This window comes from Triticum aestivum, chromosome 3A (genome assembly GCF_018294505.1).
Source record: "Triticum aestivum cultivar Chinese Spring chromosome 3A, IWGSC CS RefSeq v2.1, whole genome shotgun sequence".
Lineage (NCBI taxonomy): Eukaryota > Viridiplantae > Streptophyta > Magnoliopsida > Poales > Poaceae > Triticum > Triticum aestivum.
In genome coordinates this window covers 415,257,585-415,273,625 of record NC_057800.1, presented here as the reverse complement: position 1 = coordinate 415,273,625, position 16,041 = coordinate 415,257,585, and the positions used below count along the sequence as shown (strand labels likewise).

General features: G+C 44.8%; 1 protein-coding gene across 1 annotated transcript; it reads right to left on the bottom strand.

The window, feature by feature from the left end:
- Nucleotides 1-10,880: 10,880 nt before the first annotated feature.
- Nucleotides 10,881-11,798, bottom strand: LOC123058368 (uncharacterized). Its single transcript, XM_044481102.1, has 3 exons — nucleotides 11,568-11,798; nucleotides 11,310-11,458; nucleotides 10,881-11,195 (listed from the first exon to the last, which is right to left on the bottom strand). Exons 1-3 carry the CDS (start codon nucleotides 11,778-11,780, stop codon nucleotides 11,153-11,155), a joined length of 405 nt encoding a protein of 134 aa, XP_044337037.1. The 5' UTR covers nucleotides 11,781-11,798; the 3' UTR covers nucleotides 10,881-11,152.
- Between the last annotated feature and the right edge of the window lie 4,243 nt (nucleotides 11,799-16,041).

Genomic DNA, 16,041 nt, shown 5'->3' with positions numbered 1-16,041 from the left:
GTAGGTGGTTCCATCCAGGTAGTGGTGGGCCTGGGTTCCCGACGGCCCCTGACTATTACTTTGTGGCAGAGCGATAGGGCAGGTTGAGACCACCTAGGAGAGAGGTGGTCCTGGCCCTGGTAGGCGTTCACGGTTACTTCAAAATAACACGCTTAACGAGATCTTGGTATTTGATCTGAGTCTGGCCACTGGCCTATATGCACTAACCAACTACGCGGGATTGGATTGGGACACCTACTCTTGTATTAGGGAGGCTAGGTCTGCTTACCGTCCGCCCACGCAACGTGCAGGTGTGAAACGGGCGATGCGCTCAAACCCCTGCACCATAGGATTTAGACCGACATGATGACCTCTCTATTGTGCCTAGGTAGGGCTGTGACGTGTTGATCTTCCGAGGCCGGGCATGACCCAGGAAAGTGTATCTGGCCAAAGGGGATCGAGCGTGTTGGAAAATGTGGTGCATCCCTGCAGGGAAGTTTATCTATTCGAATAGCCGTGTCCCTTGGTAAAAGGACGACCCGGAGTTGTACCTTGACCTTATGACAACTAGAACCGGATACTTAATAAAACACACCCTTCCAAGTGCCAGATACAACCCTGTGATCGCTCTCTCACAGGGCGACGAGGGAAGGATCGCCGGGTCGGATTATGCTATGTGATGATACTTGGCTAACTTACCATCTACTCTCTTCTACTGCTTCAAGATGGAGGCTACCAGAAGCATAGTCTTCGATAGGACCAGCTATCCCCCTCTTATTCTGGCTTTCTGCAATTCAGTCCACAGATACTACCCATTTCATTGATACCAATGCATATGTAGTGTAGATCCTTGCTTGCGAGTACTTTGGATGAGTACTCACGGTTGATTTGCTCCACCTTTTTCTCTTTTCCTTTCTTCTCGGATGTCGCAACCAGATGATGGAGTCCAGGAGATAGAGGATCCCGAGGATGTTTCTACATGGAGTACGACTTCGAGGATTAGTTAGGAGGTCTGAGGTAGGAGGCCTTGCCTTTTCGATCGATGCTACTTTTGTGCTAGCCATCTTTTGGCACCTTGTTTAACTTATGTCTGTACTTAGATATTGTTGCTTTCGCTGACTCGTCTATGATCGAGCATGTCTATTCGAGCCCTCGAGGCCCCTGGCTTATATTATGATGCTTGTATGACTTATTTATTTTAGAGTTGTGTTGTGATATCTTCCCGTGAGTCCCTGATCTTGATCGTACACGTTTGCGTGTATGATTAGTATACGGTCAAATCAGGGGCGTCACAAGTTGGTATCAGAGTCGACTGCCTGTAGGAATCCCCCTTCCACACTCCTTGGCCGAAGTTCAGTCTAGTCATTGAAAAACTTTTTACTATTATGGCAGTGCGGCTTACGGGCCCACGTCGCCATTGGGTGGAATTAGGATCTTTTATTCCTCGTCTATACTCTGGGATTCTGATCTCTTCTCTATTCGGGTTAAACGAATATACTAAATCTAACTCTAGGTTCTCGTACCCACTTCCTGCTGGAGAGCCCCTTATTACAGATCATCGCCTGCTGCACCAGAAGATTCCGAATATACTCTTTGATGTTCTTTCAAGACTTTGTGCATGTTGCTTTTGTAATTCTCTTCCATCAATAAACCCCTATGGATGACCACGTACACTTGTCATTCATACAATCATTCCCCGATGATCTTATTATTACAAGATACCCCGGAATTCTATCTATTGTTTTGATAATACTTTGTGCCTACTGCCTTGCAGTTCTTTGCCACGTGAATACCCCTACGGATAATTTCTCGCACTTATCGAGTATCCGCTTATCCCCAGTTGATTCAAGTATTTCACAAAAGTCTTCGAAATACCATTCGATCTTCCGAAAATCCTCAACCGCATATTGCTCTTGAAATTCTTGCTTGCTTGCATTATGATTAATCCCATAAGTCTGGTAATCTTATTGGCATCGTTTGTCACTATCATTTTTGAGTCCATTGATTCAATAAGTTGTGAATGTTCACAATCATCAGTCGAATCCTAGGATTATCCTTCTGGCTCAGACGTCATTTTAAACATGAGCTGGATCTCGACCAATCAAATTGCCATTGATTATACCCCTAAGGCTATTCTACTTATCCATCCCTAATCAGAACATTGCTTCTGATCCCTTGTCTTGGAATTCATAATTCCTTTGCATTTGAGCTTTGAGTTAGTCAGTTGCTTCTATAATCTGATCCCTTCTCCCTCTAGTTGGGTACCGATGCTCACATCAGACCCCTTGTGGGCCATCGGATCCTTTGTTGTATTTTATCCGACAACGTCCTTCATATTCAATCACCTTGGAAGTTCTTTCCCTGATAGATAATGCCATTGGTAAATCCTATTCCTTGATTTGACCAACCATGCTCGAGCTGGTGATATTTACTATTGAAGCTTGTGGTATATGTTTCCATGATGTCCCGATGGGTTGAACCTATGCCTTCCTTAATATGTGTGAACTCGAAAGTTTTCACGAGTCATACTCTTCTGGTATTTTCCCTGATAAAATTTCAACACTGCAACTTCATCAAACGCGAGAAGTGAACGAAAGGTTATGCATTGAGGAAAAGGGAGTCGACCTTGAACCTTTGTGTTCATGCCCATGGACACAATGTGGAACTTATCATGAAAGCTTCTTGCAAGAATATTTAATCATTTGAATAATTCTTCCGGTATCGTAAATTGGATCCCTTGTAGTTATGGTTCCGACCATGCTAACCTTATTCAATGTATCCGAAAGGAAACCAATCCATTGCCTCGTCTATTCTGACAAGATTAAAGTATATGCTATCACAAGTCAACGGTCCAATTCAGTTTATATTCTTATTTGCCCTTGAGTATACTCTCTCGTATCTTGAGAATATCAAGGAACTACATAACTTCTTATGAGTTCTTCTTCAAGTATTATTTCTCATCGATTCCAATTTTCCCCAGGTTATGAGTTGTTAGACACTCAAGGACACCGGTAAGTGAATCAATTCCACACTTCGATTCAAATAACTCTAAGTAATCTCCGATGCTTATGAGATTATTAATCCTTCAAGTCATTCCTAGCCTGATCGGCTATATCATTAGTGTCCTAAATTTTAACTATGATACCTGGTCCTTATTCTCGGAGAATAATTTTCGATGATGAGCTAAGCTTACGTTGATCTTCCTCATCATATCATTTCACCTCAAACAGCAAGCTTGATTTTGAGTTGGATACGTATCCGTGGTTCCAATAATCCTTCGCTACAACACTCCTTTTGCTTGATGCAGTCGTTGTTCGATTGCTTCTTCGTGGATCCTCTCAACAAAAATTTGTCAAGATCATCATCAACATTTGGACTCCTTCTAGAATATCAATCAAATTCATGATGACAAGTACCATCCTTGCCCCTCGATGATTTATGTTATCATCGACAACATTATTGCTTTCCCTCCAACACAAACTTGTTCATGTTTTGTGCTATACCTGGAGATCCTTGCTATCCAGCAATTATTCTTCTTTACCTTGGAGTACTACCATCTTTTATGTCAAGAATGTCATGAGAATTTCACCACCTCTTATGAATTCTTGGTACAAGTGATATTTCTTGCCATTTCTGTTCATTCCTTGGTCCCCGTGTTGTTTCTAACCGGAAAACCGACAATTGAACTATGATGTGCGAAGTCAAAAGTTCTAGCAACCCTATTGCATTGAAGTTAGTGGTCGACATTTCATTCTTAGACCATTGGTTATCGAACCACCATTCTACCATTTATCAAGCTACCTAAGCCCATATTTCGAGTGCACCTTTCAACCAATGTTTAATTGTGTATGTTTCCCTCGAGCACACCTAATTATATCATTTGATCTGACAAATGTTATCACCTTACTCATATAATTTTGGAAATCCATCCTTTGAAAATCTTGATTAATTGTCGCTGAATTCATCAGCTACCTCCTCATCCTCTCCTTGATTTAATGAGGAACTCTTGTTTCGGAACTCGCTTACATAGTTCGTTTCCCGAGGATCTTACAATGTCATCTCATAAATTTTTGTTGCACCTTTTCATCTCAGGCATCTTGAGTTTGAGGTATCCTGACACCAATTAGATCTGAATCTCGGTCAAATATGATGGTTGGAACAGATTCCCAAGAGTTATAACATTGGTCTTTAACTTGATAAGGTGATGTCATGCCTAGCACACATGGCCGGAGGACCTGTTGTTATAGTTTCCTTTTTAGCAAGATTAGCCATTCTTCCATGAGGAAATTATAAGACTTATTGTATAAGTTATTCCTGATGGATCCTTTGTGTATCCATAGCCTGATCTTACCTGATGACCATGTTAATGCTATCTTGAAACATGTCCGTGGTACTCCAATTTTCAACAAAGAACATTTGAAGCCCAATGCTAAATGTTTCTTGCTCAATTATCCAAACACCGTTGTATGTGTAATGTCATGAAAATTCTCTCTCCTTTCCTAAAGGGTTTTCTACGTTATATCCTGTCATGGATATCATGCTCTGCTTGTCCTTGGGAAGGATATATCCCTGAAATATGTGTGTATACACATTTTCCTTTCCATTGTTCTATTTAAAACTAATAATCCCTTTTCATTTCCATTGGTTTGTTTAAACCTTATTGGGATATGTATTATATAAGCAGTAATATTTCCCTGCTTATGTAAACACCTCATTGTACCACTCTGTCAGTAAGACCATGTTACTATTGTTGATGACATTCCGGTAACCACCGATGGACGGGAACTTTGCCTATTGGTCCGCCTCGTTCAACGGGCAGGAAAATGGTTCTCTTCGTTCCTCGCCCTTGGTACCGATATTGTTGCCGACATAACTGATAGGCTATCCTCTGACATGCCTTGCTTACATGATCGTGCAAGACGCCATCGGCCCTTCCTACTTTTAACCCACATGGTGGGCCCATAACCCACAGGTCCCATGATCGAAACCTGACTCTCCTATACACCCTGTTGTCAAAGTTATTCCTCGCGCTTGACTTCGTATGTAATTCACGGGTCACCTACCTAGTGATCTATTCTGGTATCAAACACTAAACCTATTCCCATTGCTCTGGACCCCCTTTTACACTTTGTTTCAGACTTCAAACGAATTGCCTACCCGCTTGAAACTTCTCATGGTACTTTCTTACTTTACTCTCGATATTTTCTTAAGTTTCAGTACGACAGTTACTTTCTGCCACCTTCCCCGATGTTAGCTACCAGATAGTCAACCTTGCAGGTCCGTTCTCCCGGACTACCCACCCTTTATTCTTTCCTAAGTACGATGGAATTCCCGAAGAAAGAATGCTGACTTCATCACGATTACCCAAAGCAGAGAAATGAAAACATCAACATAATGGATCGACCTCTTCGAGAAGAGCAACCAAGACCGAGAAGATCCGTTAGATTTTTCGTAACCCAATCCCTTCCCCCTTGCTCCCCTCTTAAATCTCGGGACGAGATTTCTTATAGTGGAGGAGAATTGTGATGCCCAGATATTTAAGCTACAGTGAACCTCTGCTAATGATGCGACGTCACCTTGGTTACTATTGCTAATCTCGCGTTAGTTTGAAACCGGTTCGAGTTTAAATTAAAAATCAAACAAACATTAAAAGTTTTCAAACATTAAAACTAAAATGTTCGGGTTGTGCCAAATAATTCATAAGTAAATATGGTGAAGAAACCACATTATTATGAAATATTTAATTGCCCTATAATAAGTAAACAGTGGCTAAAGCAATAATTTAAATGCCTTCTGGATTATAAAAATTACCAAGCATTTGTATTAAATACCAAACCATTTTATGGCAATGCTAGATGATGCAAAGTAATTAGGGGGCACCATTCCATATTTACAAAAGTATTTTTGAGGCCTACCAATTTGCAAAACAGAATGGGTTGCTGAAATTAAAAGAAAAAGAAAAAGGAAAAAAAAGAAAAGTGAAGGAAAAGGCTTGGCTGCAATGTTCATTTGGCCCAGCCGCGCAACACTCCAGCCCAGCCCAACTTAGCCCCTCCATCGTCTTCCCTGTTCACGGAGCGCGCTGGACGCCGGGCGTGCGTCCATGGCGCGGATCCGCCGCGTGGCGGCCATCCAGACCACCCGCCACCCTACATGGTCGCTGTTGACCCCTTCTATCGAACCCTAGCCCCACTCACCCTCTCGCGTCTCCCCTCTTCCTCTTCCCTCGCCCGACGCTGCTGTCGACATGCGTCACTCGATCCCGCGGCCACTTGCCTCCCCATGGCGCCAGAAGATGTCCAGGAGACGGGCCTCTTCGTATTCGTTCTCTACATGAACCTACTTGAGCTGGAGCGCCCTGGAGCCGCTGCCATCGACCCATCCCCTTCGGCCATGGAAGCCCGCGCCGCCGTTCGATTCGTTCGCCTTCGACCACCTCGTGCCACCCTGAGCTCGTCAACGCGTTCACTGTGAGCTTGCGCACCTCCTCTCCCTCTTCATTTGCTCACGCGCGTACTCTAGTCACGGGTTCGTGTAGCACCGCCACCGTCACCGCCGCGGACCACGCATGTCCGCGGTCGCCTTCCCCTGACCGTGCCTCGCGCCGCCCTGGCCGCGATCATGTCGCGACCTGCGCCCCCCTGCGCCTGCCAGCGTGCGCTCGCCGCGGCCCGCACAGCCACCTCTGCTAGACCGCACCCTCACTCTCCCGCTGCTGCTCCCTCCCTCCTGTGCCAGCGCTCTGCTCCTGTGCCCGCACCAGACGAACCGAGCTCACCGTCCGCTGCACCCGTCGCGCCTCACCCGTCCGCCCCGCCTGCCCTTCTGCCCGCTGTTACCGGCCGCCTCCGCCGCCCACCCCCCGTGATGCCCACGCCCCCGAGTCGCGCTCGTTGCTCGCCCCTGCCTCGCGCCTTCCTGCTCCCGTGCACACCCCGCGCGCCGGCTGCTCCCTGCTGACCGGCCTCGACCCGCCCGCTTGCTCTGGCTTCGCCTTCGCCGCTACTGCCGCAGCCCCACCTTCCCTTCACCGGCCGCCCTTGCTTGTCCCTGCCACCGCCGTCGCCAGCGCAGCCCTGGCCCGGCCACAATGCGCCCTCACGCCCGTGCGCGTTCAGGCGGGCGCCCGCGCCCAGTAGCCCGCCCCGCTGGCCCCTATGACAATGCAAGGGGGCCCCATGCGGCCCCTGTTTAGATAAAAAAAAAGACAGAAGAAAAAATGTTAAAATAAAAATAATTAATTAATTAGTTAAACGCTTAATTAACTTAATTAATTAATCTTATTAAGCCCAATAAACATATTTATTCTAACTAAACCTGCTTAATTAAACTAGTCCATGACAGTGGGCCCCATTGCCTTGTTTGACCAGTCAATGTTGACCCAGTCAACAGTTGACTAGACGGTTGACTTTGACCCTAACCCCACGTGTCATACACCTATGGCTGGCACTGCACTATGTGACAATAGTATTTACTGATTAAATTTTGGAATATAAATAAATCAATAAAATCATTTAAAACTTTAGAAAATCATAGAAAATTAACCGTAACTCCGATGAAAAAGTTATATATATATATATATATATGTATGTATGAAAGTTGCTCAGAAAAACGAGACGAATCCGGTTATGCAACCCGTTGGTCCGCCACACATCCCTAGCATAGCGAACACGCAATTTTCCCCCTCCGGTTCATCTGTCCAAAAACGCGAAACACCGAGGATACTTTCCCGGTTGTGTTCCTCCTTCGCCGATATCACCTCCTACTGCGTTAGGGCACACCTAGCACCCTTACTTGTCATGTCATGCATCGATATGCATCTGTTTGCATTGCATTCATTGTTTCTTCCCTCCTCTTCTCTCTGGTAGACTACGAGACTGACGCCGCTGCTGGTGCCCCGATCGACTACGTTGTTGACGACACCTTCTTGCTAGAGCAACCAGTCAAGCCCTCCCCTTGATCACCAGATATCATCTATTCTTCTCTCTACTGCTTGCATTAGAGTAGTGTAGCATGTTACTGCTTTCGGTTAATCCTCTTTTGATGCATAGCATGTCATTGTTGCTACAGTTGTTACCCTTACCTGCAATCCTAAATGCTTAGCATAGGATGCTAATTTTCCATGAGTGGCCCTTCATTCTTGTCCGTTTGCCATGCTATATTATCGGGCCATAATCACTTGGGAGGTGATCACGGGTATATGTATATATACTATACATATTACACATGATATATGTTGTGACTAAAGTCGGGTCGGCTCGTTGAGTACTCGCAAGTGATTTCGATGTGGGGGCTGAAGGGGCAGGTGGTTCCATCTAGGTAGTGGTGGGCCTGGGTTCCCGACGGCCCCCGACTGTTACTTTGTGGCGGAACGACAGGGCAGGTTGAGACCACCTAGGAGAGAGGTGGGCCCGGCCCTGGTCGACGTTCGCGGTTACTTCAAAATAACATGCTTAACGAGATCTTGGTATTTGATCGGAGTCTGGCCACTGGCCTATATTCACTAACCAACTACGCGGGAACAGTTATGGGCACTCGACGTCGTGATATCAGCCGAAGCCTTCTTGACGTCAGCGACTGAGCGGCGCGCGCCGGATTGGACTGGAACGCCTGCTCTTGTATTAGGAAGGCTAGGTCTGCTTACCGACCGCCCACGCGACGTGCATGTGTGCAACGGGCGAAGGGCCCAGACCCATGCGCCCTAGGATTTAGACTGGCGTGTTGACCTCTCTGTTGTGCCTAGGTAGGGCTGCGACGTGTTGATCTTCCGAGGCCGGGCATGACCCAGGAAAGTGTGTCCGGCCAAAGGAGATCGAGCATGTTGGGAAATGTGGTGCACCACTGCAGGGAAGTTTATCTATTCGAATAGCCGTATCCCTCGGTAAAAGGACGACCCGGAGTTGTACCTTGACCTTATGACAACTAGAACCAGATACTTAATAAACACACCCTTCCAAGTGCCAGATACAACCCGATGATCGCTCTCTCACAGGGCGACGATGAGAGGATCGTCGGGTAGGATTATGCTATGCGGTGATACTTGGTTAACTTACCATCTACTCTCTTCTACTGCTTCAAGATGGAGGTTGCCAGAAGCGTAGTCTTCGATACGACTAGCTATCCCCCTCTTATTCTGGCTTTCTGTAGTTCAGTCCACATATACTACCCACTTCATTGATACCAATGCATATGTAGTGTAGATCCTTGCTTGCGAGTACTTTGGATGAGTACTCACGGTTGCTTTGCTCCCCCTTTTTTCCCGTTTCCTTTCTTCTCGGATGTCGCAACCAGATGATGGAGTCCAGGAGATAGAGGACCCCGAGGGTGTTTCTACGTGGAGTACGACTTCGAGGATTAGTTAGGAGGTCCAAGGTAGGAGGCCTTGCCTTTTCGATCGATGCTACTTTTGTGCTAGCCATCTTATGGCACCTTCTTTAACTTATGTCTGTACTCAGATATTGTTACTTTCGCTGACTCGTCTATGATCGAACACTTGTATTCGAGCCCTCGAGGCCCTTGGCTTGTATTATGATGCTTGTATGGCTTATTTATTTATAGAGTTGTGTTGTGATATCTTCCTGTGAGTCCCTGATCTTGATCATACATGTTTGCATGTATGATTAGTGTACGGTCAAATCGAGGGCGTCACAATGTACCCCGCATGCGCCGCCGTGGTGTACCACAGTATAGAGGGACGGCCATTTACGTGCGCACAATGTTGGAGGAAGCAGATGGGGGGAGTTTGTGTGGAACGACATGACCCGTTCATGAAAAAAATGTTGGACATCCGGGATGTAGTCAAATTAGAGACATTGTTGTACTAGACTTAATTTGCATGCTATGTATGGATGGTTTGTGCTACTTTCTATCCGAATTTTGATGAATATTGACCGCTTTGCATGAATTTCGTCTGGTTAGTTAAAATGCAGTTTGAAATGTATGCGGCTACGGTTGGATGACGCCCTCCCGTATCCGTGTCCGGGGACTGATCCCCTTTTCTGCGGACGGATGCGGGAGGAAATTTGTGGGTTGCCGTTGGAGATGCTCTAAGTAGACCAGTCCATAGACACGGATGCGGGAGAAATTTTACGGGTTGCCGTTCGAGATGCCCTAAATTTATGAGTTGCCATTGGAGATGCCTAGCAAATGGGGGGTGCTTAATTTTCCTTCATCATGTCAGCATTCATATTTTAGAGACAGGGTCCTCAACGATTCACATAGCTGAGCAACTGGGGCGTAGTCAATTTTCCTTCCTCATGTCAACATTTATATTTCAGACTCGTGAAACATTCAGACATGCACCAAACCTCTTCACCACATCTACGTTCTGAATTTTCTAAGAATGAGAAAGAGAAATGGCCAGCTCTCGGGTGCCAGCACGCACTATATGTGCAAAATAATTTAGTAATTGCATAAAAAGTAAGAAAAAAACATTTTTTTTATCAAATATGATCAAGTATTGTATTCATATAAAAAGTTTGGCCAAGAAATGATCCCGTTGACTTAGGACCAAATAGCGTCACTACATACATGTTAAAAGAAATTGCTACCCATCGTGTAGTGTGATTAAATGTCATCAACTAGATGAAGGAATGATTCAAAATTTCAGATGACAGTGAATGGCCCCTTGTCATCACAGCCACCATGTGTGGACCATGGATCCCAAAATAATACTAGCAGCGAGTTAATTTCCAAACTAACCATCAAAGTTGGAGTGCGGTATTTTTCTTTGTTGGGATGCAGATTACTCCCAAAATAATGCATATACAATCAGGTTCTGGTTTAAGTTCATACTGAACAAAATAAAACCAGTCAGACATTCCTATATCAAAGTCTCATTATCTGAAAACTCAATGAACTGAGATCAATTCTACAACTTCTAACTAAAAAACAGAGTTTAATTAAAAGAAGTCACTTTTCCATTTTAATTCGCACCTTGATACTAGTTCATTTTGTACTGAAACATAAATTATTCTTTGGTTTCTCAGCACAAACAGGACAGTTTGGTCATCAATCAATTACATTCCATGAGCAAAATACAATGCCTCCTCTGACAACACTTTTTAACACCCGCTTCTAAGAATACACACCTAAGCTTCAAACAGGTAACAAAAGAAATTGATGATGCAAACAGTCCACTCATAAAAAGTGGCGTTTGATACAAATTGTTCCTTCATGCATAGCCTTTGCCCAGGCAATTCAAGCAGCGCTGTACCCTGAAAATGTGAACAAATGTGAACAAATCAAGGAAGGAACGTCCATGGCAAAACTAATACTAGTAGCATCCAGCAGCAACCAGGAAGAAGCAAGCTACGTAAAACAAGGCCAACCTGGTACCATCACAAGTAGGGCAGAGACACGGGTTAACGAACACCGGGTCGTAGAGCGGAGACCATTCGACCGTGGCGCTACCCCTGCAGAGCCTGCACCCGTAGGTTCCCTTCCCCTCGCAGGCACCACACTGCATCGCGAATTTTCTCTGGTAACAGTGCAGATTGGATGTTATCGCAGTCAGAGCAAAGGCATGATAGCAGTGAAGGATTTGTGCTCTAGACTTTGGATGGATTGGGGACTTGGAGGGGCGTTACCTGGTTGGTATCGGAGAGGAAGCGGAGGGAGCGGACGGCGGCGGTGGATGCTGTGGAGAGGAGGAGGAAGCCGCCGCCGAGGTACGCCGCGACACGTCCCACGGCTTGGAGCTGCCGCCGTACGCGGGCGCCGCCGCCGGATTCCATCACCGAGTGTTGCGAATCGAGTCGAGCCGTGTGGGTTATCCCGGGAGCTTTTTTTTTTAGAAACATCCTGAAAGCTCGGGAAAATATCTGGTGCACCGGAGCTTGTGGTGCTACAGGTGCACCGAGCTCATATTGTATTTTTTAAAATGTTCAAAAAATTCTGGAAAAAAATTAGCACACTCACACAACATCAATATAAGTTCTCATAAAATTTAAAGTCAAAATTCAAAACCTAATTCGAAAAACAAAAATGATAAATTCAACACTGAATAGTATATAAAATAACTTGGGCTTTAGATTTGGCCCATTATCACACTGAAGTCAAATTTGTCATTTTTGTATCTCAAAAAATATTTCAAATTTTTATACGAAATTTTGTGACATCATACGTTGATGTTGCGTCAACGTGCTAGATTTTTTTTTCAGATTTTTAAAAACATTTTATGATATCCGATGCACCGGTAACACCACAAGTGCGAGTGCACTACATACATTCCCCCGGAAGCTCCTAGCCAGCGTTGCAGGCGCCCGTTAACAACCTGGCGCTCGCACTGTCACTGGCATGGGCGGGCCCACGAGCGCTGAGTTCGATCGCACTGCTGGCGCTCCGGAAGGAAATCCCTATTCGCCACTTGCTGCGGCAAACTTTCGGGCTACCGCACAAAGCAGCGATGCGAGCGACAAACATGGGCCGGCCCACTTCAAGATTTACATAAGTGCGGCCAACCGGTTTTAGGAACTTTCTACAAGGTTCCCTAAACCGAGTTTTATGGTGATTTCGATCGCTCGCTTAGCGGATCGGTCGCTCGCTTGCTGCCTAGTTTTTTTTCCGTCTTTTTGTCGTTGATCCGGTAGGAAAAAACCACCCAGTTTTTCTATTTTTTATGAAATAAAAATGTGAAATCAAAAAAGGTTTAAAGATTTAAAGAAACAAGTTCACCCGTTTGAAAAAAGTTCATATATTTAAAAAAAGGTTCATCGATCTTTTGTTAAAAGTTCATCAATTTTGAAAAAAGTGCATCGAATTTGAAAAAAAAGTTCGACGATTCTGAAAAAAGTTTGTCAATTTTGAAAAAAAAACATCTATTTGAAAAACTGTTTATCGATTTTGAAAAAAGTTCATCAATATTGGGAAAAAATCATCCAAATTGAAAAAAGTTCATTGATTTTGAAAAAAAATCATTGAAATTAAAAAATAATTAATGTATTATGGGAAAAAATTCATCGATTTGAAGAAAAAGTTCACGTATTTGTGGACAATTCATCAGGCAAGGAAAAAGAAGAAAACAAAAAACAAAAAGGAAAAAAAGAAAAGAAGAAAAAAGGATCAAATAAAAGACGAATAGATTTAAATGTTAGCACGGTCGCGTTGGTTGGCGGGGTAGTTACACCAACCAACCTTCGGAGAGTAGGTCACAGGTTCGACTTCTTCACGGCACGGTATTTTTTAACACAAAAAGGAGGAAAGCAAAATGGACCGAGCCCAACTAACCGAGCCCTTCAGAGTTCACACGCCGTTTGCCAACGAGCGCTTAGGATTCGCCCATATCCCGGCCTCACGTCCAGGTGCTTAGCCTTCCTTAAGCCGCATAAAGCTGGGCTCCACAATACAAGGCCCAACAAAGAGAAGCCCCAACAGATTACAAAGCTACTCAGTTTCTATTGCTCAAAAAAAAGCTACTCAGGTTTTTTAACTCAAAAAAAAGCTACCAAGTTTTTCTTCTAAAAAAAGCTACTTCCTTTTCCCCTCTAGTTAAGGATTCCTCTCCTATTGCCAACCTTATGTCGCCATTGAGTTTTCGCCTTCCATCACAATCCGGTCCTCACCATTGGAGAGCTTGGACTAATCAAGGGGTGGCCTTGCACCACCGCTCGGCCTTTACTCGATAGTGGTGGGGTTATGTATTCATATTTCATTTTCTCCTCTTACTAGTATACGTCAGTTTTTAGAGTTTAGTAACTACATCTAAGGATAAATCATTTGCTTCAGGGACTGTGGGGCAGCAGGATGTAGATAGTATGGATAGATTGGGACTTCATGAGGAAGATCTAGACGATGTGGTGTTTGAGAAGGAGAATCCGCCGCCTGCCAAGGATACAAGTTGGATGGCGATCTCCAAGTCCATATGGAACATGATTTTTATTAGTAATGATTCTTGAAAAATATGATATCAACATGGGACATTGGGAAGGAGTATGGATTAGGGTGAATGAGGACAACGTGTTTGTGTAACAGACTCATGCCTAGGCGACTGGTAGAAGGTGGTGGAGGGATGACCATGGGTTTTCTAGGGCAAGATGTTAGGGAACGTTGCATGAAACACACAAAAAACTCTACGCACACGCAAGATCTATCCACGGAGATGCGTAGCTATGAGAGGGGAAGAGCATCTACATGCCCTTGTAGATCGCTAAAACGAAGCGTTTATCAAAGCAGTTGATGTAGTCATACTCTTCGTGATCCGATCCGATCACGATCTAACCGATCTAGTGCCGAACGGACGACATCTCCGAGTTTAGCACACGTGCGGCTCGATGACGTCTCCTCCTTGATCCAACAAGAGGGAGAGGAGAAATAGATGGGATCACAACCAACACGATGGCGTGGTGGTGATGGTGGTGGTGGAGCACCGACAGCGCTTCGCTAAGCGGCCGGGACAAGGCGATGGAACTACTGAGTAACGGGAGAGAGGGGGGCACCAAGGGCTTGGTGTGTACTCTTGGGGCGCCCTCCCCTCTATATATAGGTGGAGGGGCATGAGAAACAGCCCCTCCAAGCCCTAGGGCGCAGCTAAGGGGGAGAGGACTTGGACTCCAAGTCCAATCCTATTCCTACTAGAACTCCTTCCTTTTTTGCCTTCCCTAGCCACATGGACTTTTGAGGACCTAGCGCGCCTAGCCCAATAAGGCCAGGGCGCCTACCCACAGCCCATGATAGCCCTTGGGTCATGGTGGACCCACTTGTGGACTTCCAAACCCCTCTGGAATCCTCCGGAACCTTCTGGAAGCTTCCCGGTACAATACCGAAAAAACTGCACCTTTTTCCGAAACCCAAAATATGACTTCCCATATATAAATCTTTACCTCTCGACCATTCTAAGACTCCTCGTGACGTCCAGGATCTCATCCGGGACTCCAAACAACATTTTGTTACCACTCATCAAATATCCCAATACTACTCTTGCGTCAACGATCGTTAAGCGTGCGACCCTGCGGGTTCGGGAATTATGTAGTCATGACCGAGACACCTCTCCGGTCAATAACCAGTAGCGGGACCTGGATGCCCATATATTCCTACATATTCCATGAAGATCTTTTATCGGTTGAACATTTATGACAACATACGTAATTCCCTTTATCTGTTGGTATGTTACTTGCCCGAGATTCGATCATTACCGGTAAGTCTGTTTACTCGTTCTGCAATACATCATATTGTAACTAACTCCTTAGTCACTTTGCTTGCAAGCTTCTTGTGATGTTGTATTACCGAGAAGGCCCAGAGATACCTCTCTGTTACACGAAGTGACAAATCCCAATCTTGATTCATGACAACTCAACAAACACCTTCGAAGATACCTGTAGAGCATCTTTATGATCACCCAATTATGTTGTGACGTTTCATAGCACATAAGGTATTCCTCCGGTATCCGGGAGTTGCATGATCTCATGGTCGAAGAAACATGTATTTAACATTAAGAAAGCGGTATCAATAAACCGAACGATCATATGCTATGCTAACAGTTGGGTCTTGTCCATCACATTATTCTCCTAATTATGTGATCCCGTTATCAAATGACAACATGTCTACGGTTAGGAAACCTTAACCATCTTTGATCAACGAGCTAGTCTAGTAGGGGCACACTAGGGACACGGTATTTGTTTATGTATCCACACATGAATAATAAACCTTTATCATGATTTAGGAAATATAATAATAACCATTTTATTATTGCCTCTAGGGCATATTTCCATTAGTCTTCCACTTGCACTAGAGTCAATAATCTAGTTCACATCGCCATGTGATTAACACCCATAGTTCACATCGCCATGTGACTAACACCCAAAGAGTTTACTAGGGTCAATAATCTAGTTCACATCACCATGTGATTCACACCCAAAGAGTACTAAGGTGTGATCATGTTTTGCTTGTGAGAGAGGTTTAGTTAACGGGTCTGCCACATTCAGATCCATAAGTATTTTGCAAATTTCTATGTCTACAATGGTCTGTATGGAGCTACTCTAGCTAATTGCTCCCACGTTCAATACGTATCCAGATTGAGACTCAGAGTCATCCAGATCGTGTCAAAGCTTGCATCGACGTAACCTT